This window comes from Colius striatus, chromosome 2 (genome assembly GCF_028858725.1).
Source record: "Colius striatus isolate bColStr4 chromosome 2, bColStr4.1.hap1, whole genome shotgun sequence".
Classification (NCBI taxonomy): Eukaryota; Metazoa; Chordata; class Aves; order Coliiformes; family Coliidae; genus Colius; species Colius striatus.
The window spans coordinates 15259249-15285796 of NC_084760.1; the positions used below are offsets into that span (position 1 = coordinate 15259249).

The 26548-nt window shown below is 39.1% G+C and overlaps 1 protein-coding gene across 3 annotated transcripts; it reads left to right on the forward strand.

Annotated features, from left to right (window-relative positions):
• The first annotated feature begins 497 nt into the window (after positions 1 to 497).
• Positions 498 to 26218, forward strand: SLC17A5 (solute carrier family 17 member 5). 3 transcript variants are annotated; one of them, XM_061990836.1, is made up of 11 exons: positions 498 to 681; positions 4087 to 4283; positions 5703 to 5936; positions 6440 to 6527; positions 9304 to 9390; positions 10632 to 10750; positions 11600 to 11758; positions 13665 to 13797; positions 15423 to 15570; positions 21965 to 22055; positions 24510 to 26218. In XM_061990836.1, exons 1-11 carry the CDS (start codon positions 621 to 623, stop codon positions 24645 to 24647), a joined length of 1455 nt encoding a protein of 484 aa, XP_061846820.1. In that variant the 5' UTR covers positions 498 to 620; the 3' UTR covers positions 24648 to 26218. The 3 variants fall into 3 exon arrangements, with proteins under 3 accessions (XP_061846820.1, XP_061846821.1, XP_061846822.1); XM_061990837.1 differs by lacking the exon at positions 24510 to 26218 and adding an exon at positions 18462 to 18542 and having other exon boundaries at positions 21965 to 22041; XM_061990838.1 differs by lacking the exons at positions 21965 to 22055; positions 24510 to 26218 and adding an exon at positions 17592 to 18446.
• Positions 26219 to 26548: the final 330 nt, after the last annotated feature.

Consider the following 26548-nt stretch of genomic DNA (forward strand, 5'->3'; position numbering starts at 1 on the left):
CCCAACTCCTGCGCGCTGCGTCTTCACCAATACTGACACGGCTGCCACAGCTCACACAAGCGAGAAGCCTCTCGCCTGGGCTCCGCAGTCTCCTTGGCTCAGCCGTCTCCTTGGCTCTGCCATGCCACCGCGCCAAGGAGCCCCCGGCGCTGCTCCGCGGCATGCAGCCTTGAAAGCGCGCACACATTCAAAGCCGCCACTTCCCGCGGCTGCCATGGAAGCGAAGGCGTGATTTGCTTGATGAGATTTGTCCTAAATATGAGGAACTTTCCCCAAAGCAGCCGAGACGCAGCCCACAGCAACACACGGCGCCCATAGCGACGCCCCCAGCCCCGGCCGCTACCCGCCCCGCTAAAGGGAGGGAGCGCTGCAGATGGGCGGGGCCGCTGCCCTTACCAAAGATGGCCGCCAGGGGCAGGCTGGGAGCGGCGGCGCGCTGCGGTTGAAGCCGTTTCCGCCCGCCAGCGCCCGTCACATGACGGCCGGGGTCTGCAGCTGCCGCTGCCCGGCGCCGGCGGGGCAGAGCGGGCCGGGCGGGCTGCGGCGCGGCGAGCCGCCCTCTCGTCCTCTCAGTAGTGGCAGGCGGCGGTCTGGCCCTGGGCGCGCTGCGCGGCGGCGCGATGGAGACGGAGGAGGGAGAGGATCGCACTCCGCTGCTGAAGGAGTCCCAGCCGGACACGGGTGAGAGGAGCGGGAGGCGGCAGCGGGGGCAGCTGCCTCGGTGAGCCGTGACAGATGGGCTCCCCGCCCCGCTGCGGACCTACCGACCCTGGGCTGCGGAGCCCGCCGGCGGCATGCGGGGAGGGGCGGGCCGGGCCGGGCCGCGGCAACTCCCTGGCGGCGCTGCGCCCCGTGTGTGGCGGCGTCGCGTTGCCATGGAGTCGCGGGGTAGTGGAGTCTAGAGGTCCTTGTGGGGTCCGGCGGCCGGTCTCTCCCCTGCCGCAGCCGGTGCTGGCCGCTGCGCGCAGTCCCCCTGTCAGGGTAACGGCTGTCCCGATGCCCGCTCTCCTCGCGCGCCGTTGGACGCGTCTGGTCTTGGGGACGCGGCAGTGTCAGAGACTGTTCGGTTAAACACGGCACTGCGCCCTGAGCGGCATCGGGGCTTTGTCCGCGGCACTTCTTGCGGGGAGCAGGGGCGCAGCCCCGTGACTTTATTCGCGAGTACATACTGAGTACATACTGCCCAGGGCTGGGTGCCCTCTCGGTGACGACAAGTGGGTACATCCCGTTTAAATGCTGCTCCTGTCTAACTATTAATGACTGCTGGGGTCCACCGACGTTATGGAAGGGTTTCCTTTCAAGATGGAATTTGAGTAAGGCAATTAGCTTGTTACAGAAGTATGGAGAAGGCGGAAAGAGGGACGAAGGTAGTCATAGGAGGATCGTTAAGGGATCAGAGCTTAACAGCAGAACTAACGTGTGAAGGGAGTTGTTTGTGCTGTTCTGTTTCCTAGAATGTACAAGCAATAAAGAATAAAGCAAGATTTCAAGTTTCTTCCATATACCATGCAAAAACACCGTAACATACTTGGGAAATGTAGAACTGCAGAGGAATGCTAACAAAATTAATTGAAATTAATTGAAAGTGCCAGGAAGAGTTCCCTCTTGAGTTCATGTCGCTTGTTAAAGCAATATGTTCTTAAGTTTGCACAATGCATCATGCTCCAGTTGAGGTGGTTCACCTCACCCACAAGGCAAAATACAGCAGAAGAGCAACTTCCTTTAACTGCCATGCAGCTTGCAGTACAGACCTGTTTAGTTCGATTATAGCTGCGTTATTATGAAATATGCCCCTGAAATCAAACTTGGCAATACATGTAGCACCCAAGACTACCAATGAAGGTAAGACCTTGAACATCATGTTTAACTGCCTTAAACTTAAGGGGGGTGAATATCTGTGTCTGCAATGATAGCAAACTCCTGAAGAGGTGAGTGACTGAAATGCACCTGGAATCTTCTCGATTCTTCTGTTCTGTTAACCTGATCTCACATTCTCAGTTATTCCAAATATTTAGTGGAAAGACAGGGAAACAATAGTGCAGAAGTCATTTTTTTCAGACTTGCAGATCTATGTGTTTGTTAGATATTTATTATGAACTATATACAGTTGAAAAAAATCTGACATTAGTGATCTTAGGCTCTATTTTGTGGAGGTTGCTCTGCTGACAAGGTATATACCAGTAAAAGGCTTCCGAAGGAAAAGTAGTAGATATTCCAGTTAACCTGCATTTCCAGGGAAGGGTTACAGCACCATGTGATATTCACCCTTCTGTTGTTATTATTTAATCCCAGCAAATACAAGCACTAGAAAGGTTAAATAACTTTACCTGTAATTATATCTATTGTTATAAATGATATGACTACACATTTTCTACTTGTGGCAAATTGCTTTTTAAACAACAATAAAGGACAATGAAGCTGCTCGACTAGTTTTTCTGCTGGAAGCACTTCCTGCTTATAGTGCCTATTGTTTCTGAAGTAAGCAGTAAAATCTTGGCTGTTCTTCATGTCATTTAAAAATCAGATGTGCCTTTCTCAAAAGCTACTGAAGCAAGATTTGTAAATCTTGTGGCTCTGGAAGGTGAGTTTTTTTGTATTGTACAGTAGCCTCCTTTATTAGTCATTTAATAAATGAACCAACTTCTCTGTGTCATTTTAACAGCTTGTGCAGCCATAATGAACTTTTATGTGGAGCTGATCAGGGTTTAAGTCTTCAAAAATGGAAAAGTTCTACTTCTTTCATGAAAAATACAGTCCTGCAGAAAGGTTCTTTTTGCACCCTCACTGGAAAAGGCAAAATTGCATGGGCTCATTTCTTGTTTTAAGGAAGTCAGTGGGAGGAGGAGAGTGTTTAGTTAGCTTGTCCACAAGGCATGCTTTTTGCTGCTTACTGCAAATCAAAGAGTCCAATCAAGAGACAAACTGCAGTAGCAGATGAAACTCCAGCCAATCCTGTTGTTCCTAGATGTACTTGTTCTATTTGTCCTTTGGATTCTGAATAGTCAGAGAAAGATGAGATCACTGTAGACTGATGTAATCATATCTGCAGGTGCTGATCCTCAACCATCCCAGAGTTTCAGACATATAGGTTATAAAATTTTCCATTAGCACCATAGTTTCCTCACAAAGGGGCAAACTCCATCTCTAACTATTTGTAAATTCAGCAGATTCTTCCACTATTTTCTTAAGAACTTGACATTTCTGGCGAATTTCTGCAGAGCTGTGAGCTGAATTTTGTATAGACACAAAATTTATTGCCACTGGTGATGTGCTGGCCAAGTTACAGCTCAACTCTGATCTGAATCTCCTGGTACTGGTGAATGATCTCTGCCAAATGCTGCAGTGTACTACTGCAGAAGGGAATCAATAACTGTGTTACAGTGCAGAGTCTGATAAGAGGGTTTAAATAGCTGACAGAGCTGACTTAATGCCACAATACAGATTTTATGTGGAATCTAAGACTCATTTTTCTTTGTCAACTTCACCATTGTATGATGACTGCAGAAGAGAGACGTACTGAGCAACTGGGAAACTGTTGCTGCTTCATGGTGCCACTGCAGTATCTGCAATTCCCCTTTCTGCTTGTTTTCTCTGTTTGGCAACTGTCAAAAATGTATATTCCTTTATAAGCCCTTTTATAGAAGGAAAATGTGTTCTGGAAAACAGTTTGGAATCTCAATGACTGTTCTTTAACACTACTATAGGAGTCAGTTTTTCTTGAGATTTTTTTATTGTGAAGTTCTACTTTGTATAAATGTTGCTATATTTTGGAGGGGACTTTTGAAACCATTGTTCTAAATCCGTTTCCACAGACCACACATTACACTTCCACTGCAGCCCCTACACTTGTGTGGTTAGCTACTAGTTGTCTAAACCAGAGTTTCAGTGGAAAAGTGGACTTTTTTTCCTTCCCACCCTTAGCTTTTACCCCTATTGAATACTTTGAAACTAAAACAATAACTTGTTTTCTGCATATTTTTTCTTACCTAGACATTTCTAAGATTATTAGTAAAAGCTGCTCATCAGTTCTTATTTTGTTAGGTTCTGTTAAAACAAAATTTTGTTTTTCATTTGCTCTCATTTCAGTCCCTGCATGCTGCTCAGCTCGCTACAATCTAGCACTACTGGCCTTTTTTGGGTTCTTCCTCCTGTACGCATTACGTGTGAACCTAAGCGTTGCTTTGGTGGATATGGTAGAACCTAACACAAGCTTAGCAAAGAATTCAACTTCCAATGTGTGTCCAGAGCATTCCTCCACCATAAATACTCCTCGCAACACAACGGTGAGGTCTTTAACATCTTATCCTGTAATGTGGAATGTAAAAGGGTTTTTAACAGAAGTCTGTGACTGGTGACTCATGCTTAAGTGGCCAGAGAACAGGCTGCTTTTTTTCCGGGTGGCCTCTTCAGTGGTTCTTTTAAGCTATTCTGGAAAAATGATAGCCTTAAATGAGTAGCTAATTTAGAATTGCTGTTCACAGGGTCAGTATTTTTATGTACATCCTTTCTGTGCTGTTCCTTACAAATTGGCTAATCTGACCTTGTAAATGTATGATGATTCACTGCTTTATATGCCAGTGATCACCTCTTACTGTTACATCTGCATCAGCACTCACGTCACTGTCCATATTTCCCTGTCCTTTGTAAAGTCTCAATGGCATGGTCTCCTTACAGATTAACATGTAATATTTTTCTCATCACTTTTTTGATTTCTTTCCTAGATTGTGATTCTTGTCTTTATATCTCTGACTTCCCTTTCACATTTCTTAATTGACCAGAACTGTTGGATATGAAGAAATGTTTTAAACCCCCTCCCTGCCCCCTAGACCCCACAAACTTTATGAATTTGGACGTGCATAGATCTCATCTTATAATTGAAGTTGATTACTGAGCACTCCTGCTGTCTTCCTGCCCTCATTTTGTTTGCTTGTTTAGAGGTCATTTATTATTTACCACAAGCAAACTATAACTGAATGTTATGGGAAGAAGATTCTGTCTCATCATTTCTGTGAAATGTATGCTGCTCATTTAGATGATCATAAATTGAGCTTTTGGCTGTGATCCCAACATTCATAATCACTTTATTGGGCAGCAGTTCATGTCTTCTTGCTGGCTTCCTTTATAGCTTTAGGCTCCTTGTCTCAATCTTCTCTGCTTTTATTACTTCTCCTGCTAAATTCATCTTCCCTCTGTTGTGCTTATTCTTCCACCTGCACTTGTGATTCTTGTCTTTGACTGCTCTGTATGAAATTTAAGCATCTGCATCTCCTTGTTTGCTTTTCTGTCCATAGATTTTCTGCAGGAAAAGCCATTTTCTAGAGCATGATAGGATGTCCACACTGTGATACAGTCAAGTGGAATTCACATTCATGCAGACTATGGAGTCTGTACCTCTGTCACCTAAGCCAAGTTGCTTAGAACTCAAAAAGGGATAACTACCCAAGCACTTGTATTGTGTTGGGTTAGATATGTCTGGACAGACTCTAAACTGCTCAAATCAGCCTTCAACAGAGTTTTGATTGCATTATGAATGTATGTAGAGGAAGGAGACCCTAGAAAGGAAGCCATGAAAGATTTGCAATTTAGGTGTAAACGAATAAATGATGGATATAAGTCGTATAAGTTATGGTCAGAGAAACTGCTGTTCTGATCTCCTTGCATTTTCTGTTCTTTTTTTTTTTCTTTTTTTCTGTTTGTTTTAGGGGGAAAAGTATTCTTGGGATGCTGATACACAGGGATGGATCCTTGGTTCTTTTTTCTATGGCTATATCATTACTCAGATTCCAGGAGGGTATCTTGCAAGCAAAATTGGAGGGAAGATGTTGCTGGGGTTTGGCATCTTTGGTACCTCTGTATTCACCTTGCTTACTCCCTTAGCTGCAAATCTGGGAGTTGGCTACCTCATAGCTGTGAGAGCCTTGGAAGGACTGGGAGAGGTAATCCTTTTTTTTCTATGCAACTTGAAAATGTATGTGAATTATTTATTAATAAATTGTGGTGATTGGATGGGTGTCTGTGTGCTGGAGAAGTATATGGATTATTTAATTCTGAGGAGCTTAATTTCAGGGTTTTTTAAGAATTAAATGAAATTGCCCTGTATTTTAGCCTAGGCTCTTTTAATCAGAAAAGGGCTTTATTTGTAAAGGACACTTGAGACAAAACTAGAGTTATCTCTTCTTGTTTTTCAGAAACCAGGACCTCAGAACAGCATTGTTTGTTTTCTCGCAGCTTTTCCAGTATATACAGAATAAAAAGCAGGAGAATTAATTCTGCATCCTTACTCTGATGCCTTGCACATTCTTTTGAAGTGTTTTCTTGCTAAACAAGAAACTTAATAAATTTTACTACTGCTTTTTAATGAAATATGCTTTGAAACATACAAAGCTGAAGAGAATTTAAAAATTTTCCCCTTTCAACAGAATGAAATGTTGTTTTCTAGGGTGTTACCTTCCCAGCTATGCATTCAATGTGGTCTTCTTGGGCTCCTCCACTGGAACGCAGCAAGCTCCTTAGTATTTCATATGCAGGTGAGAAATTCCCACGCTGATAATGGGATTATACATTTTTACTGCAGTAACGAGGAGGATTGACTTAAATCAAAGAGATTTACATTGTAAAATTTAATCGGTGTTTAATCTGGAAAGCATAACATCGAATTAAATCTTGCTTTGCATTCATTATCTTCATTTATTCATGGCCTTTGTAACCCTGAGAAAAGGTATTGATCTGCAACTAAGTATAAACTTCAGTCTGACTTTGGTATAAAGTGGTGCAAAGAGTTACTGCTAAGATGATTAATAGAAGATACTGTAAGTAAAGGAGATCTATTACTAGGGGGAAAAAAAAGGCTGGGGTAATATTGTTGAGTAGAAGTTTTTGTGGATTTGTTGGAGTTTTTTTTCTTTTGGTTTTCTTTGGTTTTCTCTTAAGCTGTTTTTGGAACAGCTCAGGGAAGAAAATGTCCAAGGTCCCAGGTATTGCTGCAAGAGCTCTTTGTCACAGTCCAGTACTCCCTGACCACATTCTATGCATGAGAAGTGTAATGTTTCATATCAGATTTACTTGTTTGAAGCTATTGGATGTTACATGGGACTTTTGATTTAGTAGAGTGATAGAAAATACACTGAAAGGACAGTACAAATGTAAGTTAACATTCAGCAAAATGTAGCAGTTGTAATGCACATTTGTGTTACAATATTAATTAATATGCTCATTGTCATGATGCTGAGAATCTCCAGTCAACAGGAAGGAATACAAGTGTTGAAGGCAGCTCAAGTCATTTGTTCTCTTAGAAATTCTGTTGTCAGTCGTTTAGTTTTTAAACTTTATGTTGAGCTGAGCCATGTATTCAGTCTCTTCATGCTGGTCTGGCTAACTCAGGGACATAGTCACACTTTTAATTAACTCAGGGAGAAACATTTACACCCCCAGCTTATCCACTCAACTGACATAACTGTTTACCTAAAACAAAGGCCATGCTCTGGTCCCCTTTGTGTGGAAATAATCTTCTTTCTTTGCAACAACTGTGGTCAGTCACACCTGCATTATTCCTTGAGCTTCATGGAGACATTGCTCTTGCCCACGTCCACTGAGCCTTCCTCTGTTTAGGGTTTTACTGGTCAGTTACATTACTCAATGCAGTATTTGTGGGACAGGTGAAAAACTTAGCTTTCTAAATTTACTAGCCAAAATCGATATTATTTCTTTGAGGATGACAAAGTTTGCATTCACTGAATGAAGTAATGGTTTATTTTACTCAGAATTTGTAAAAATTCTGTTTACAGCTTTCTTATTCTACCTGGACATCATCAAGAAGACAGGGCTATGCCATGTAAACTGTGGCCACAATTTCTCAAGGTTAAGCCAGTCTAGTGGCTCACTTGTGCCAACAGGAATGAAGCCTGAATCCTTTCTTCCTCACATTCCCTCACTTCCCTCCTAGCCAAGTGTTTCATTCCTTTGCACTATTTCAGGCACACATCAGGCCCTTCCATGAGCTACTTTAACCCACCTAATGCAGCAGATTTGGTTTTCCTTTTTTTTTCTTTTATGCCTGTTTTCTGCCTTTTTAGTGAATTAAATCTGCTTTAAAAGAAGTCTTCCTACAAAAGCTAGCACAAAAGCAGAGAGCACAGACTTGGGATTGACATCTACTGTGTTTAACAGTTGGGAGCTTTTAAATTACTCTTTTATATCTTGTGAAACTATATGCTAATGTACTAGTTGAGAAGAGGCTGTGGCCTTGAACAGACAATTGTTAACAGTCATGGAAGGATAAGGCATCTTGTGTAAACTTAGCAAAGTGTTCCCTTTTCCCTACATTTTCATGGTTGGCAGTCATGTGGTCTGTGTTTTATTTAAACGTGATCATAGTGATATTCTAGGAGATCGTATGAGTAGGGTTAAATGTAGTTGCTATGTTGATTTACATTTTGCATGACATATGTGGCTTTGTTCATGCCTGAAGATCTCTGCCTCAAAAAATTATTGCTTCCTTGAAGATGAAACCTAGGCAGCAAGCATATCAACATAATCAAATGTTTTCTGAGTTGAGATTAAGTTTGGAGAAGTGATCATATAACTAATATGAAGAGACAAAGTCTGTTATTTATCACCAGTAGAGTTCCTAAGTATGTAAATAATATGGGCTAGGCTTCTGGTTTAGATTGGGAGGTGAGGGGAACCTGCCATCCTTTGCAAAATGTATATTGAATTAGAAATTCAGAAACAATTATTTCCTACTTTTAACTTAGATCTGAAATGGAATCTTTGTCTTTCCCTTCTTCCTTGTTTCACCCTACACCACTCCAATTTGGGGACCATGGGATTTCAACATGCTGGTCATATGAATGCCTTGTGGCTCTTGCTTATAACATTCATGTTTATCTGGACCTAGTAGAGGTTACGAGCAAACTGATTTTATCAAGTCAGAGTAGTATCCCCCCCTTCCCAGGTCCTTAGTTACATTCTGATCAGCTTTCTCTTGTTTTGCAGCATTGTTTTGAATGGACTAGGGCCATCACTTTATTTGGGACAAACAGGCCAAGAATGCTTGTCCTTTATTGCTTTTTGTAGTTTTGGATACCTAAGGCTTTGTAGTTCTATTTACTTGTAGCTTCCAAAGCAGCTTCTTGAACCTGTGTTCTTTTAAGGTGAAATGGCAGCCTTCTAATGGTTTTGACAATTCTTTTCTGCATGATTTATTACAGAAAAATAAAATAACTGTGAAATGCCATTTAGTTTAAAGGGTCTGTAGGAGATCTAATTATTGTTTTTCCACTTTGTTTTGCTTTCTTCTGGTAGGTGCACAGCTGGGAACTGTTGTCTCTCTGCCACTGTCTGGTTTAATTTGCTACTATATGAACTGGGTTTATGTGTTTTATATATTTGGTAAGTTATTGGCGTATTTAATAATTATTAAAAGTAAAATCCATTGTTAAAAGTAAAATTTCTTTTTGAAAAATGTGTTGTATGATAAAACTTATTTTAAGTTTTTAAAAGTGTGTGTTTGCTATTTTATTCTTCCTGGGAAATTAGAGATATTTAAAGCTAAGTAGATTCTTGTGTGCGGTGATGTAAGCCTTGCTTCCAAATGAGCAAAGCTGTCTCTGAGTTGGACAAAAGCTGGTACAAGTCAAATGCTCTCAACTCTCCTGGCACTGGAACCAACAGGCTTAAATCGCTTATTTGAAGTGTGAAATTGAGTTAATAACTTTAATCCCAGGAACAAACTTCTACTCTGAATGAAAGAACATGTGAAAAGTTACTGTTGCTTTGAATGGAATTTGTGTAGAAAATCTTTCTAGCGGTTACAGAAACCATGAAGGAATGCCCAAAATGCAAGGCATAGCATGGTTTCTGTATGTTATGTTCTAGAAGCAGCTCAAACATGGAATATATTTTCTAACATCATGTCATAGATTTAACTGATGCTTTTTATAGGTCTGTTTACACGTCTGAGCAGTTTCATGTTCTGTATAGGGAAGGGAGGATCAGAGTAGGAAGACAAGGGTTTACACTTTCCTCTACAAAACCACCTCAAATTTTAGTATAAAAAAGAAGGGTTCAAAACAAACAACTGGACAAAATGAAATGAGTTACAAGGCTATAGTTACATAAAAGTACAGTTGATTTGGAGTGACTATCGAAAAGTTACCTTTTTCAAACAAGAGTCCTGAAATTTAAAGGAAACAAGGATCAGCTAAGCTGCATGTAGTGATATATTCTGTGCACAAAGTATTTTTTTTATTAAGTTTAATGTGAATTTTTATTCCTCTGGGTGAGACATATCCTTTGTGGCTATTCTGTGTGACTGATGAAAATATACTGTGCATATGTACTCTCTTGCTGCATAAGACACTTCCAATTAGAAGACAAAAAAAAGGGGAAAAAACAGACAAAACCTCCCAGTTTCCTGCTTAGTCCTCTTTACTGGTCATTAGCTCTAAATGCATATTGTTGAGACACTTTGGAGAACTCCTGTTTTTAAGTAGCTAGACAAATAATGTTCATGAAAATTATATTAGAGTATTTGGAAAAAAGACTTCTAATTGAATCATCTGAGAGCATTATTCACTCAATATAATCACAATATTATTTCTGTCTCTTCACCTACCTTTTCCCAACAATAGGTGCTCTTGGTGTATTATGGTTCTTCTTCTGGATGTGGTTGGTTAGTGATACACCAGAAACTCACAGCGGTATTTCACATGCTGAAAGAGAATATATACTTTCTTCTCTAAAAGACCAGGTACAGCACTTTGGTGTAGTTGTACTTAAAGCAGCACATAGACCACAAATATTGTCATTAGCATCATGCTCTGGTGTCTAGGATCCTTCATTTCAGATAGAGGCAGAACTTGTCAAACAAAAAATTAAAAATACAATGCAGTTGTATAAGTGAGAAACTATTGGTAAACAAAGAAAGCATTTCTAATGATGCCTTTTGTCACATATGTTGTTGCAGTGTTTAAGTAAAAAGCTGAAGTCTAGGACTTTTCTTTAAAGAAGAGAATCCAGATCTGTATAACGTCTTTAAACTTTGCAATACAACATTTGACAACTGTTTTATCATTGTGTCTTCTGGAGGAAGAAGGAGGTTACTGTTTGCAGAGAAAACATTTTTTAAAATGCTAATAAGCCAGTCCTTAAAGTGTATATGTAAGAGTGTATTCCTACAGCTGGGGATATGTATTTACACCTATGCATCTGGCTGAGAGGCAAAAGTTGGTATCTAGGATAAAGTAGGAAATAAACATGTGAAAGGTGAATTTTGGTAGTTAATCATCTATAGTAAAAGGAGGAGACAACTAAACAATGGAAGGTATGCCTTTTAAATTTCTGATTACAAAATGTAATAGTATTTGGTTTACTTTATAATAATAAACAACAGCAGTAACATACATGCCTGCAGTGAGAAATGAACACAGTAATTAATTCATTGCTGAAGACTTGCCTCTATTAGAGACCCATGTTGTGCCCTTCAGAATGAATGATCTGCATAGATTTTGTCATGATCAGAAAACATTGTATTAGTAAACTTCATATTGGTGTCCTGATCACTCTTTCTTTTCCATTTTTCTCACCTCCTGCTTGCTAGCTTTCTACACAGAAATCTGTTCCATGGAGACCTATGCTGGAATCTCTTCCACTCTGGGCTATTGTTGTGGCACATTTCTCTTATAATTGGACTTTCTATACACTACTTACGCTCTTGCCCACATATATGAAGGAGATCCTGCGGTTTGATGCACAGGAGGTGAGATAAATAAAATATAGTCACTTTCTTCTGAATTAAAGAAATGGAATAATTGGTGTCTTCCCCAGTGATTACAGTAGAGAAACCTGTTTAAGAACCTTGGAATGTAAATTTATAACAGGGAAATGGTAAAATAAATGCCTCAAATTAAGCAGATGCATTGAAAATGTTGCCTGCTTTGTAATTTCCCTTTTTTTCAGGGCTGATTTGACATCTAGTTTAATGATAGTTTTTAAGCTCATTCTTCTGGTTTCGAGATGCATATTACCAATTTTTAATTGCTCTGATTTAAAATGATAACTATAAAAATGTTTTTGTCTATTATATGGTTTGTATGATCAATTTTACAGCTTGTTTTATGGCTTCCAAAATACTAGCTATTTCTTCTTTGCTCACACATAAAAGATAATGTTTCCACTTAAAAAAGAAAGGTAAAATTGAAGTCTCCTTCTCTAGCGGTTTTCAGAACCCACCTGGACACATTCCTGTGTGACCTGATCTAGGTGGATCTGCTTGAGCAGGGGGTTTGGACTAGATGATCTCTAAAGATCCCTTCCGACCCTTAAGATTCTGTAATTTTTTTTTTTTCCCCCTCATCAGAAAAACATTCAGAACCATACAGAAGTCTATAAACAGCTCATGTTTAAAGTAAAGGGAGTTAACAGGTGACTTTGTAAGTTATGTCAGGTCTTGAAGAACAGCCTAATTCTGATGAAAGTCCTAGTTCTCGATGTTGTCTCTGATTATAGCCAGCATCAGATGTTTCAGCAGATAGATATGGAATAATATAATGTTACAGTAGTACAAAATGTTATACAAAACCCTGGAAATCCGTATAGCTTACAAAATTCAGAATATTTACAGCTTCCAATTCGTAGAATCATAGAATCACAGAATGGTAGGGTTGGAAGGAACCTTTAGAGATCATCTAGTCCACCCTCCCTGCAGAAGCTGGTCCATCTAGATCAGGTCATACAGGAACGTGTACAGGCTGGTCTTGAAGATCTCCAGAGAAGGAGACTCCACACCCTCCCTGGGCAGCCTGTGCCAGGGCTCCCTCATCTCTACAGTGAAATAGTTTTTCCTTATGTTCGAATGGAATTTTTTGTGTTGCAGCTTCTTTTCACTACCCCTTGTCCTGCTGTTAGATACCATAGAAAAAAGGGATGTCCCAACCTCCTGACACCCACCCTTTAGATATCTGTAAATATTAATAAGATCACCCCTCAGTCTCCTCCAGACTAAACAGCCCCAGTTCCTGCAGCCTTTCCTTGTATGAAAGATGTTCCATTCCTCTGCTCATCTTGGTGGCCCTGTGCTGGACTCTCTCCAGCACTCCCCTGCCTCTTGAGCTGAGGAGCCCACAACTGGACACAGGACTCCAGATGAAGCCTCACCAGGGCAGAGTAAAAGGAGAGCAGAACCTCCCTCCACCTACTGGCTTCACTCCTCTTGATGCATCCCAAGATGCCATTGGCCTTCTTGGCCACGAGGGGCAAATTACTTTAGTAACTCATTCAATAGACTGTCCTACAAGAAATTGGTGTTTCAGGAAACTTGCATGATCAGATTAATGTGCACAAGACACTTTAATGTATAGTTATGTTTTTCTTGAACCCAGCTCTGATTTAAACCTTTGAAGTTTTGTTCTGGTTGTACTAGTAGTTACAGATTAAGTCATGCAACAGAGAATTTATACATTGGTAACTTTAAAATGCTTTGCTTTTTCAATCCCTAAGTTTCTCTCTTATGGTACTATATGAACAATAGTTATGTGAATAGATAGTTTTAACACCTCTGGTTCAGACTCTGTTAATGCCCTAGCACAAGTGATTTTTTTTTTTCCAGCATATTGAATTGTCATTTCAGAGTTTTAACTTTTTTTTTTTTTTAATCTCTTTAACAGAATGGGTTTTTATCTGCCCTACCTTATTTTGGCTGCTGGTTATGTATAATTCTGTCTGGGCAAATTGCTGATTATTTACGGGAAAAACAGAGCTTCTCCACTGTTTGTGTTCGCAAATGTTTTACTCTTATAGGTAGGTGCAAGTATCATCTCTATTTGGAACATATTTTAGCATCAATCTGGGAAAAAATGAAGGGTTTGGGAGAGTAGTGTGACATTCTGCTGTGAGATTGGACAGGATTGCGCATTGTTCGAGAGGAGCAGCTTTATTGGAACATTAATTTATCAAGAGTAAATACTACCTATTTTCCATAAGAAAGTAGGCTTATAAGATTAAAGAATGGTAAGAGATTGACAAAAGCTTTGTTATACAAAGATCAAGGTACATCATTCTTACAAGCAAACTGGTAAAATAAATGGTCAAACAGAATCAAAATTAAAGTGGTGATAACTGACAAAAGGATACCTTATGAATGGCTTTTTGAAAGTGAGATGGGATACTGTTTTATGTAAGTCTGTTCTCAGCCTTCTGCTCATCTGTGTTTTATTTATTAAGACTTAAGTAGCTAAATAGGAATAAACTTGCAAAATTTACATTTGCTTCCATGGAAAGAAGACCCATTAGAATCCAAAATTGTCTTGACTAATTGAGAGGAGAGGTGATCTGAAATCACCAAGAGATCAGCAAGGTCAGACCCTTAAGGAGTACGGGTAGAAGAGTGTATTTAGGAAGAAGTTGATTGCTGATTAAAAAAGGAGGCAGAAGGGGGGAAAAAAAAAATTAGGCACAGGATCCACACAAATTGCAGCCTGATTGATAAATGCCTATCTTTTCTGCCTTCTCAGTTCTGCTGATTCAACAGCTTTCTTTAAAGCAGCTCTTAAACTCTCAAATATTTTTTAAATTATATTTTAAGCCTACACCATTTAGGTGATCCAGTTTACTGCAAGGCCTTACACCCAAGTATGTATAACTGAAGGGGAAACATGCTGTTGTGTTAGGAAAAGCAGGACTGTTAGGTTGCCTTTATTAAAAAAAGCGTGTACTTGGAACTGATTACAGAGATCATGATGGAGTCACGTGAATGGACTGTGGTACTGAGAAATGGGCACTTGACAGGAAGCAATATGCTCTAGCTCATGATGGCTGCTAAGCTGTTTCCAGTACCTCATGCAGCATCTCTAAAGCTAGCCTGGATTCTTAGTATTGCACAGCAGGTTCCAGTATAGATATACCAGATGTTCAGATCTTGTAAACATGAATAAGGAAACTCATTCTAGAAGCTGTCTGGAGGAGAAATAGATTATGTATTTATATGAACCCTTTCAACTTTAGTTTATTGTGATCTGCAACATTCAGTGTTTGTTCCTGAAACCTGGAGAATTTAATAGGTATATTTTCTTTGGCAAGTCACTGTTCACCTACCAGGGTCAGTGTGGCTTCTATGATTTTTATAGCACAAAAAATTCATTTGTGAAGACACTTCCAGTATCTGCTGCTGCTTGTTAATTTTTTTTATCTAGTTGAAGTTGCTTCTTTGCAGGTAGAGTGGGATTTTTCTGGTCTGCCTACCATTTCCAACAATAGATTGCAACCCATCTGCTCTTCCTTTTAGAGCCAATAGAATGCATGTAGTGCAGTGTTGGATTCTGTACACTAGGTGGTGGTGGAAGTTGTATAGAAAATGTGTACACAGCTTAGAGCCTCTTCACCTCTCTTGTTAAAAGTCCGTTGATTCTAAGATTTCTGTCTTAAAGGAATGATTGGACCTGCAGTGTTCTTAGTAGCAGCTGGATTCATAGGCTGCAACTATGCACTGGCTGTTGCATTTGTGACCATATCAACCACACTAGGAGGATTTTGTACATCTGGTTACAGCATCAACCATCTGGACATAGCACCTTCGTAAGTATTTGCTGAAGCTATTGTTAATGTATGTCATACATTTACATCCACTGGCATTGCTGGGGTGCCTGGGAGATTTAGCTATTGCTCATGTGCTGTACCGAATATAAATATAAACAGTCCAACAGTGACAGTGCCTCAGGTTCATAGTTTTCAGCACTGTATTTACAAAAAGTGTAAGTTTGGCAGAGGATATGATACGATCAACAGTTTAGAATAATTCCTCTTTTGAGCTGTCATTAATTGCTGTTATAATTGCTGTAATTATATTTACTAGACTTTTGTCCTATTTGATTCATGATCTTAAAATGGCAATATTTTTTGAACAGCACAGTACAATTTAGTTTCACTTGTTAAAACTTTTCTACCTGTGACCATATTTAAGTACTGTGATACAGGCAAATTGTTTGTATTTGAAAAAGAATTTGTACACTGCTGTCAAAATTTGTTATGAGTAGGTGACCTGTCATCAGAAGTGTTCTTAGTAGCTGTAATTTCTCCAGTGTGTAACAACTTCAGAATTTGATAGATATATCAGTTTCCCAAAGAGCATGGATGTATGTGTTTTCCTGGTAAAAGTTAAGTACTTTATTGTGTCATTCATTTATCTGTTTGTGGTAACACTTAGATATGAGCAGAGTCAAATGACTTTATGACCAAAAAAGAGAGTATTTCTGTATTAATACGTAAAATAAAAAAAAGTTTAAGTGAAGAGGGGAGGAAAAAAAATGTAGAAATGTTGCCTACAAAAATATTCTTAAGATCTGGACAACTTATATGGGAGGCCTTAGGTCCAAGTTGGAAAGATTATATGCAGGCTTTGACAACTGGAAGTATAATGGACATGTTTTGACCTAACAGACAGATATTGAATAACAGGCGTCCAACTGATCTTGGTAGGTGAGACTGAGTAGCAAGCAAAAGGAATGGTGTCAGTGGCAAGCTGTAAACAGCTTGAACTATGAATTGAATATGGAAGTAAAAAGAATAGTTTCTGTGATGCACTTTGGTTCAAATCAAGTAGAATGACAGATTGAGAAGATGTAGTTAAAGCAGTGTATCAGGGATGTTACGGGACCATAACACAACTTCTGTTTCAAACTTAGCTTTGAAGAACTACAACAGTTAGTTTCCTACAAAGGTAAAACATTGGCTAGGAGCTGGAGTTAGTTATTTTTATGTGCTTCAAAATGCAAGACATAAGCATTCATGTCAAAAGCATTACTATTGTAAGTTACTTAATGGCAGAACTTGGATGTCTGCAGTTTTATTTGCCTCTTTTTCTCAAAATTGTTCTTTGTATCATTGATGTAATATGCCCTTGCACAGAACCTTTTCTTCACCCGGTGTACAGCATGGATTCTGCTCTAGAAATTATTAAGTGTTGTACAGAGAGGGAGGCTGACATTCATTCTTAACCCCTCTACCTCATAGCTGTTCATCCTAGTTTCAGCTGCAATAGAGTTTAATTTTCTTCCAAGTAGGTGGTACAGGGCTGTGTTTTGCATTTAGTATGAGAATGATGGTGATAACACGCTGGTCTTATAGTTGTTGCCAAGTAGCTCTTATCCCAAGTCAAGGACTTCTCAGTTTCCCATGCTCTGCCAGCAAGGAGGTGTACAAGAAGCCGTGAGGGAGCATGGCCAGGACAGCTGACATGAACTAGTCAAAGGGCTATTCCATACCATAGAACATCATACCCAATATATAAACTAGGTGGCATTGATTGCAGGACTGTCTGGGCATCAGTCTGGGCATCAGTCAGTGTATTTCAATATTTCAATTGTATTCTTCATGGCTTATCTTTCTTGGGTTTGATTTCTCTCTTATATAGTTATATTTGGTATTATTAATAATAAATCATAATTATTAACACATAATAGATATAATTGGTATTGATATAATTAATTTGTATTGTTATAAATTATTTCCATTATTAAACTGTTCTTATCTCAACCCATGTATTTCACTTTTTTTAATTCAAATTCTCCTCCTTATCCTGCCATGGTTGGGATGTGAAGAGGAGTGAGCAAGCAGCTTCATGGTGCTTAGTTCCCATCTGGGTTAAACCACTACCACGCTGCAATAGCTGGAGAACACCCAATGGCTCAGGCAAGGCATTAGAGGGGAAATGAAGGGTTATGTTTAAAGTGGCTGAAGGGAATTCAGTCCTTTCAGTGCTCGGTCACAGAGCTGGCATAGTGAGGTAAATCAGTTGGATGATCTAGCATGGTCATCTTTGAGGATCATATTCATACACTCTGGCTTTAGGAATCTGGACTCTTAAGAGTTATGAAGAGTGATGGGGACTTCTTGAGGCTGGTTCAGACTACAATAATATGTAAAGGGAGGCTGGTTCAGGCTACTATAATATGTAAAGGGAGTCTGCAGCAGCTGGAGTCCAAACTTAAATATCTCATCTCAGAATGATTCAGTGAAATTGAGGCCTAGCTGATTTATTGCTTGCTTTTTATGCCTCTTCAAACTATTAAGTTCTGGTTTACAAAAATAGTATTACTCAGAGCTTAAACAGAAATCAGTAGAGCTGTGCCTTGGATGTATGAATAATGCTGTTAAATACTCTTAAAATGAGATCCTGAGGGTCTCAAATCAAGCATCCAGTAGGCACATACGTTCCTGGCCTATGTTTTAATTTCCTGTTGATAGGATGGGTTTCGTACTGTGATCTCCATCTTACAAGAGTGTTGTGAAAATAAATCAGTATCGTGACGAGTTCTGGAAAGTGGGATTATTAGAATTCTATTTGGAACGGATGAATTGTATGCAGAAATTAAGGCTTGGATCCATGCACTGAGCAAGTGAAATGAAATAGAATAATAAATTGTGCTCATTAAGTGACTACATTTCCTCCTGTCCACTGAGTGCAACAGAGCTGTCACAGGAAAAAGGAAATCATGCAACTGCAGTGTGTGCCTCTCTGAAGCATAAGCACCGGGAACTTCTGTATGCAGGTGATGGCTGAGACTTCCAGAACTATCTGTATTTGTTTTCTAATTTGAGAGAAACTTCACTGTGCATTTCTAATGTGCTTATTTCAAGGGTGAATTTGTATATGACAGTATATAGATTATCTTAGGTGTTGAAAAAAAAAAATGACATGTATCATGCTATACACCATCACTGTTAGATGTTAGGAGTGATAATTAGATTCCCCACATAAACTGCTGCTAATCTCTCAGACGAAATCACACTGTATTCTTCCTACCATCAACAAAGCTCTGCTTTTATTCCCTTTGCATTTAAACCATACAAGTTCCTCTAGCCCTTCTTTCCTCTCAGGATAGGCTGAAGGGAGCATACTGATTATGAGTGTGAGAGAGGCAGGTGTCTTGCTAATAGTTCAGGAACTTTGGGCCAGTGTTGCCTCTAAAAGCATGTTCCTGAATGGGAACATGGTCAAGGTGGATGTTGCTGTATTGAAATCAGTCATTCTCTAATCAACACATGCGTGCTTCCACTGGGGGTAATTCTGTCCAAGTGGAGACAGTGTGAAAAGGGCATGTCCTTGTAACAAAGGTTGTAGAATAAAAACCAAACTGAAATATAGAAAACCATCTAAGATGAGATTAAAAATGAAGACCTTTTTTCCCCCCTACTTAACTTTTTGTGACTGTCTGATCTTTGTTGGGTGAAACAGCCAAGGCATACACTCACAATTTAAAGGAAATACTTGACATAATTGTAGAAATCTGAAAACAGTGTGCATAAAATTATGAAGAAAACCTCTGCTAGGAGTTTACCCAGAGCTTGATTTTTTTTATTATTATTTTTTTTAATTTACTGAAAGGTACTGGAATAACCAGAAGTGATTCCCAAGCACTTTTAAAACACACTTAAATGCCCATTTTAATTGGTGACTAGTTTGCTGACTGAATAGCACAGGGTCCCTTGTTGCTACTAAAGCTTGCATTATACTAAAGCAATAATGATTATAGTCACAGAATAAAAAATGAATGAAAATACTGATACTGAAGGGAAACAATATTTGCTGTGTATTTTTCATTTCTAATGTGTTTATTATGTTAATACTGTATTGAACTGGGGTGGTCAGGGACAAGGAGGGAGACAAGATTATTCTTGTGGGGAAGATGTAGTGTATTCTCGTTCTTTAAATCTACTATGATGTCTTTCCATGATTACAGTTTTTAGTATTGCTTTTCCTGTGAGGCCTTGTAATATTCCCTTTGCTCTGTTAGATACTGACTACTTCACATACCTGGGGCTTTTTTACTTTTAATTTTACTACTTAGCTGCTCTGCAAGTCAATTTGTATTTGGTTATCCCTACTATGCCGTAAGAACCTGACCAACAGCTTACTATAAGTCTTGCTCTGCAGACACGTCACTTTCTGTTTTTCCATTTCATATAGGAGTCTCTGCTGTGCTGAGGGAGTGGCATAGTAGTTATCTGCATCAAACAGAGAGTGTTATCAAGAATACAACCTATGTCAGAAACACTGGGCATAACCAAAGGCATTTAGCCAGCAGTTGGTTGCCAAAGATCTTTGGTGGCCAGAGAAACTATTAAACTACATTTAGTTTTGCAAGTGTGTATTAGCAGTATTGTAATGCTTAAACATATTGAAAGCAGAATGCATTTGGTTCTACTTAAACGCTTTATCTGGAGTTTTGCTGTATGAGCTTATCTTCCTAAGAGAAACTTCTACACTTTCACATTCAGCTTCATAAAGACCTATTGATTCTTAAATGGTTTCCATGATAAGAAAACTGCATGCATGCTGCATTTATAAGGAATAAGGATTGTTTTAATTAAGTCATTAGAGTTCATTAGAGTCAATTAGATTAGAGTTTAAGATATATTGTGATGCTTTAAACTGCATATGTAGTGTTGACTTTCATGAAAAATAATCAACTAGTAGGCTACATAATTGACTCACTTGCTCAGGAAAAAACACATTTCTGTAATATCATTGGACTAGTTATGTATATCAAACTTTCGTGACAATACTGTATGGCTGAATTCTCCTGTTGTAGTAAATAAAATGCCAAAATAATGCATCTCTCTTTAGAGATGAAATTGTACTAACGTTAAAATTAGTAAGGATATAACTTCACCCTAAAATGATCAATGGGAGAACTCATTTCTCCTGCAGTAAGATGTAACTATTAGTATTTTATGTGATTCTTCAGCCAGCAAATCCACCTTGGAAATCTGAATAGTAGGAGTCTGCTCTGGTGGTTGGAAGGCTGAGCTCTGTTCTAAAATGTCTAGCTCTCATTTTACTTCAGCCTCTCACAAGTCTGTGCTTGTGGTACAGTTTCAAACATGATCTTTCAGTATTGCAGTACTATGAAAGAGATCTTTAATTGCCTAGAGATGAGGTGCTGAGACTCAAATATTAAGCAAGTTACCAGCTTTTCCCGGCAAGTTTTTATGGCTGGTGATGCATATGCATGCACGTGTATGTGATAGAGCAAGATGTTCATGGAAGAGGGAGACTCAGAATGCAGCTGCAGGAATGGCAACCAGCAGAACTGGTTAAGTCAGACACATGTTTAGGAGGAATTTCTTTCCTGCAAGGGTTGTCAGAAATTGGAAGGGGCTGCCCAGGGAGGTGCTGGAGTCACCGTCCCCGGAGGTGTTTAACAGACGGTAGATGTTGCACTTAGGGAAATAGTCTAGTGGTCGAATGGACTGGGATAAATGCTGGACTTGAGGATCTTAAAGGTCTCTTCCAGCTGAAACGATTCTATGATTCTATTCCATGATTTTCCATTGGCCTTGACCTACAGAAAGCTGAAGGGAAGGACTGCCACAGCATCAGGTCTTTGGCACAAATGCTCTGTGGTATAAGTGGGGATATCCATCTACACTGGTGATATTGCCTTCTTGGCAGACACTTTCTAGCAGTAATACCTGTACCAACTGCTAGTATTGCCAAGCAGCACTCTGCCATACTTCTGGTTGGTTTTCCACTTCAAGGCATGCAACATTTCCTTTCTAGCTTCTCCATTGGATCTGTTCCAAACAGTTTGGTTATGGCATAGCAAAGGAGATGTGGGTTTGGATTATGGATCCTGTGCAAAGCCACGAGTAATTTCAGTTAAATTCCATAACTAGCCTCTGGAAAATAGAGATGTATAGAATCATAGAGTTATTTAGGTTTAAAAGGACCATTACGATCATTGAGTCCAACCATTAATGTAACACTGCCACTGTCCCTAAAAATGTATATACCAAGTTGTCAGTTAGTTGTTGGTAGAATAAAAGCAAGCAATTCTCACTGGAATAATTGTGTTTTCATTTGTCTGTGTGATCAAGAAGAGGCCTATGTAGTCATGTTAAGCAAAATTGTTTCCGTGACTGATAAGCAGAATATATTAATCAGCAGCATTAACAATTTCTCCTGCAGGTATGCTGGAATCCTCCTTGGGATCACAAATTCTTTTGCCACTATCCCAGGAATGGTGGGGCCAGTTATTGCCAAGAACCTCACTCATAATGTAAGTCTGCTGACTATTTTTTCAGTTGTTATATTGTTATCTCCATCAAATAGAAATTCTATTGTCTCATTAAATGTAATGTGGGTTATACATAGAATCATAGAATGGTAGGGGTTGGAAGGGACCTGTAGAGATCATCTAGTCCAATCCCCCTGCAGAAGCTGGTTCACCTAGATCAGGTCGCAGAGGAACATGTGCAGGTGACTCTTGAAGACCTCCAAGGAAGGAGACTCCACAACCCCTCTGGGCAGCCTGTGCCAGGGCTCCCTCACCTCAACAGTGAAATAGCTTTTTCTTATATTTAAGTGGAACTTTCTGTGTTTCAGCTTCATCCCATTACCCCTTGTCCCGTTGCTAGCTACTATAGAAAAAAGGGATGTCCCAACCTCCTGACACCCACTATTTTTAAATATTAATAAGATTCCCCCTCAGTCTCCTCTTCTCCAGACTAAACAGCTCCAGTTCTTGCAGCCTTTCCTTGTATGAAAGATGTTCCAGGCCCCTGATCATAAGTTATACTGTTCCATTGCTATGAATGCCTTAATTCCTAGCCTTTATTCTTCTGATTCTGATCAAGAAAATAGAGGTAAAATTGAAGACCTATGAAGGACTTCAAAATTTTAGTGATTGTGTTCTCTAGGACTAAATGATGAGTATGTTTTTATTATAGTAAAACTCTTAAAATGCCTCCTAGATGAGACAGTTGTGTTATTCTTTTAGCAAATTAAGACAAGTTGTTACTTGTTTGGATTTTTTGTTTTTTTTTTTTTTTAAATCAGTCTCTCATGTGAGGTGTTGCCTGTAAGGTCAGCATTTGTCAGATGGGTGAGAAACTAGATTCAAATGTGTTTTTTATAATGCACCCTTTTATTTGTACTCCAAGTCTGGAGGGTTGGGTGGGGAGAAATCTAATGAAATTCAACAAGGGCAGGTGTAGAGAGTTGCATCTGGGAAAGAATAACCCCATGTGCCAGTACAGGTTGGGGAATGAACTGTTAGAGAGGACAGCAGGGTAAGTATGAGCCAGCAATGTGCCCTCGTGACCAAGAAGGCCAATGGCATCCTGGGGTATATTAGAAGGGCTGTGGGCAGTAGGCCGAGAGAGGTTCTCCTGCTCCTCTACTCTGCCCTCATGGGAGCTGCTGGAGAGAGTTCAGTACAGGGCCACAAAGATGACGGAGTGGAGCATTTCCCTTCTGATGAAAGGCTGAGGGAGCTGAGGCTCTTTATCTTGGAGGAGACTGAGGGGTGACCTCATTAATGTTTACAAATATATAAAGGGTGGGTGTCAGGAGGATGGATCCTTCTCTGGAGACATTCAAACCCACCTGGACAAGTTTCTGTGTGACCTACTCTAGGTGGTCCTGCTCTGCCAGGGGGGATTGGACTAGATGACCTTTGAGGTCTCTTCCAGCCCTTGGAATTCTGTGGTTCTGTGATTACAGGATTAGAACACTCTAAGCTGTGTTAGTTTTGCAAAATATCCCATCGAAACAGTGTTAGATTTGACCTGCAAGATGATTTATTCAAAGGGTGATTTGGAGTAGAAAAAGTGAGCAAGGAGTTGTTTGATTTTATTTTTTTTTAAATCAGCTATATGAATTATTCCAAAATCTTTTAAGAAAGGAAGATAGAAGAAGTTTACTAATACAACTGAATTTTTGGAGTTGGTGATCACTTCAATGATTCCCTTTAAAAATAATACAAAAAAAATTCATTAACACGTGATATCCAAGTTCTTCGAGACATCTTAACAAGTGCAATTTTTTGTTTGTTTGGTTGGTTTGAGTGTTTTCCCCTCACACTAATGCACTATTCTGGTATTTCGTCTGTTTTTGCAGTAAGATCATTTACAGTCTCATTATATTAGTCACCTGGAGCTTAAAAAAAACCACAAAAACAAGTGACAAATGAAAAAGCAAATAGTTAAGATATCCAAAGAGACTACTTCTGTAATTGGGGAAAAAAAAAAAAACCAAACCAAAAAAAGCCACAGTTCTTTAACTGTGTCTTAAAGACTTTCTTCAATATCAGAGCTTAGGAGATTCCTCTTGAAATCGGAGTAAAGATAGCTACCTTGTTTGGGCTAAAACGGTTACTATTCTGGAATATCCACATAGTAGTCATTACTGCTTGACAGGATTCTCCTTACATCCTCTGTGAGTTTGTGTAGCCTTTGTGCAAGTGAGAATTTTGATATGAAGATTCTGCATCTCAGACGATAAACTGATACAGATGATCCTATCAGAACTGCATTAGAGTGTCTGTGTAAGCTCTACTATTAAACTGAAGCTGATGATCTTTGACCTTTTACGTTGCTGTGAAATCATGCTGAATAGCATTTACATTTAAATAGGCAAGGCTTGTGCGTCAGTTTTGGAATGACATTTTCTTGAGTTTGGAGCTGCAAACTGACTGCATCTTTTTGTTTTTTCTCTTCCCCCCTTTGAACAGAACACTGTGGGAGAATGGCAGACTGTTTTCTATATTGCTGCTTCTATTAATCTATTTGGTGCAATTTTCTTTGCATTATTTGCAAGTGGAGAAGTTCAAGACTGGGCAGTCAGTGGATATCACTTGCATAGAAACTGAAGGAGATGTGGAAATACCAAACCTATGCTGAATCCCAATGTGCTAGAATTATTTGACTGGAAAAGTGCCTTCCCTACTGATGCCTTGGAATCTTCAGAGCTTTTCATTTAAACTGTTTTATCTGTGTATCTTTTGTACTGAAAATCATTTGACAGCATATATGTGCTATTTCCTAATAAGAAACTACCTGGTTTAAATATAATAGTTTCATGCTAGAACTTGATATCAAATATATGATCAGAGACCACATTTTAAATCGGTGTGCTAAGCTCCCATTCTTTCCAGTTTTTTAATTAATGTTTTCTGAATTAATATGTAGGCAGATGTTTGTTGATACTGAAATGAGAGGAAAAAACAAAGCGATTATGTAGCACTTGAAGACGGAACGGCATGCAAAGGATTGTACCCAAAAAAGTGTTTTGATTTCCATGATGAGATTGATAGTTTTTTTGCCGTTTTAAAGTCTAGAAGAACTCTAGTTTTCTACAATCTTTTATAATGCTTTTATTTTGACAGTGTTTTAATGGATGTCTAAGAAATGCACATGTGATTTTATTCTACTTTACACACAAGTCTTCAACATACTAATGTTCCCTGTTTTGTGAACACAGCTTCACAACTGACACAGAGCAATGAGGAAGTAAAAAGTACCATTGTGACTGACAGAATAAGCCATGTGAGACTGCTCTCTGTGGTGCAGGTTTCTTAAATAGGCCTTATTTTTATTCATCTGTGCAAAGAAGAAGCAGTGCAACTCTGTGGTTTGAATCTAGGCAATGTGCAAGAATGAACTAGAAATAGAATATCTGCATGCTTACCTTAAAATAACTTCAGGTTTGGCAGTTCATTTTTTGCCTGTTTAAATCAATACAGCGAACTTCTTTCCTCTTCCACTTAGATATATTTGTCAGCTTGTCAGTGTAAATGCAATAAAATAAGGCAAATGTAGGGAATAATGAGGAAAATCAGTTTTCCAACAGCCTTGTTTGTTGGATAAAAGTAGAGTAAAAAAGAACTAGAGCAATAACCTGATGCTGTTAGTCTCCTGTCAACATAGAATTTGACACTCAAGAGCATCCTTTGCACAACATGCAAATAAATGCCACACAGAATGATTAAATGAGGTGCACAGAAACAGTGCACCTTGTTAAGGGTAAATGGCTGAATAATCTGTAGTCACAAAGCAAAGGAAAATTCTTGTGCCAAAGATTCCTGGATTGGAGCAATTAGGTGAAAAAGAAAAATCATCAGGCTCTGGGTCTTTCATTTACCACCAATCCAAAAGAAAAGCCCAGTATGAAAGCTGCTCCAGTGGAGCTGACCTTCCTTCATTTCTAGGAAATGGCATCTGCCTCTTCTTTTGAGCTTTAAGAGCCATTTTGTTTTGACCTTCCTGGAAGTGTCATGTTCTCTGGTGGTGGAACTGTGTTTAATTTGTATGTGTGTGTCTGCAGCATTTCTACAATAAACTGTGAACTGTGATTAAATTAGTAGCTGTTCAGTGGGAGCACGTTAAAGCTATATTGTGTCTTCAGTGTTTCTACAATAAATGGAATTAATATTTACATGTGCATCTGTTGTTGAAAATTACTATCTTTCTGAAGTTAGAACACCATTCTCAAAGTATGCTGAACAGGAATGGTGACTGGATTAAGGGATGGTTAATACTTTCCTGGAAAATTACCTGCTTCAGAAGTTTCTTGTCTAGCTTTACAGGTGAGTACTATCTGCCACCTGACACTGTATTAAGAGGAGTAATTTTGCTTTGTGTTCACAAAAATTTGTAGTCTTTCAGTAGCCAGGTTAAAAAGCAGGGGGAAAAGTGCTTTGTTTTTTTTTTTAAAAAAAAAAAGGTTTCTGGATATAGATTAAATTAATCTAGGCCTTTGCTTTTCTAGACC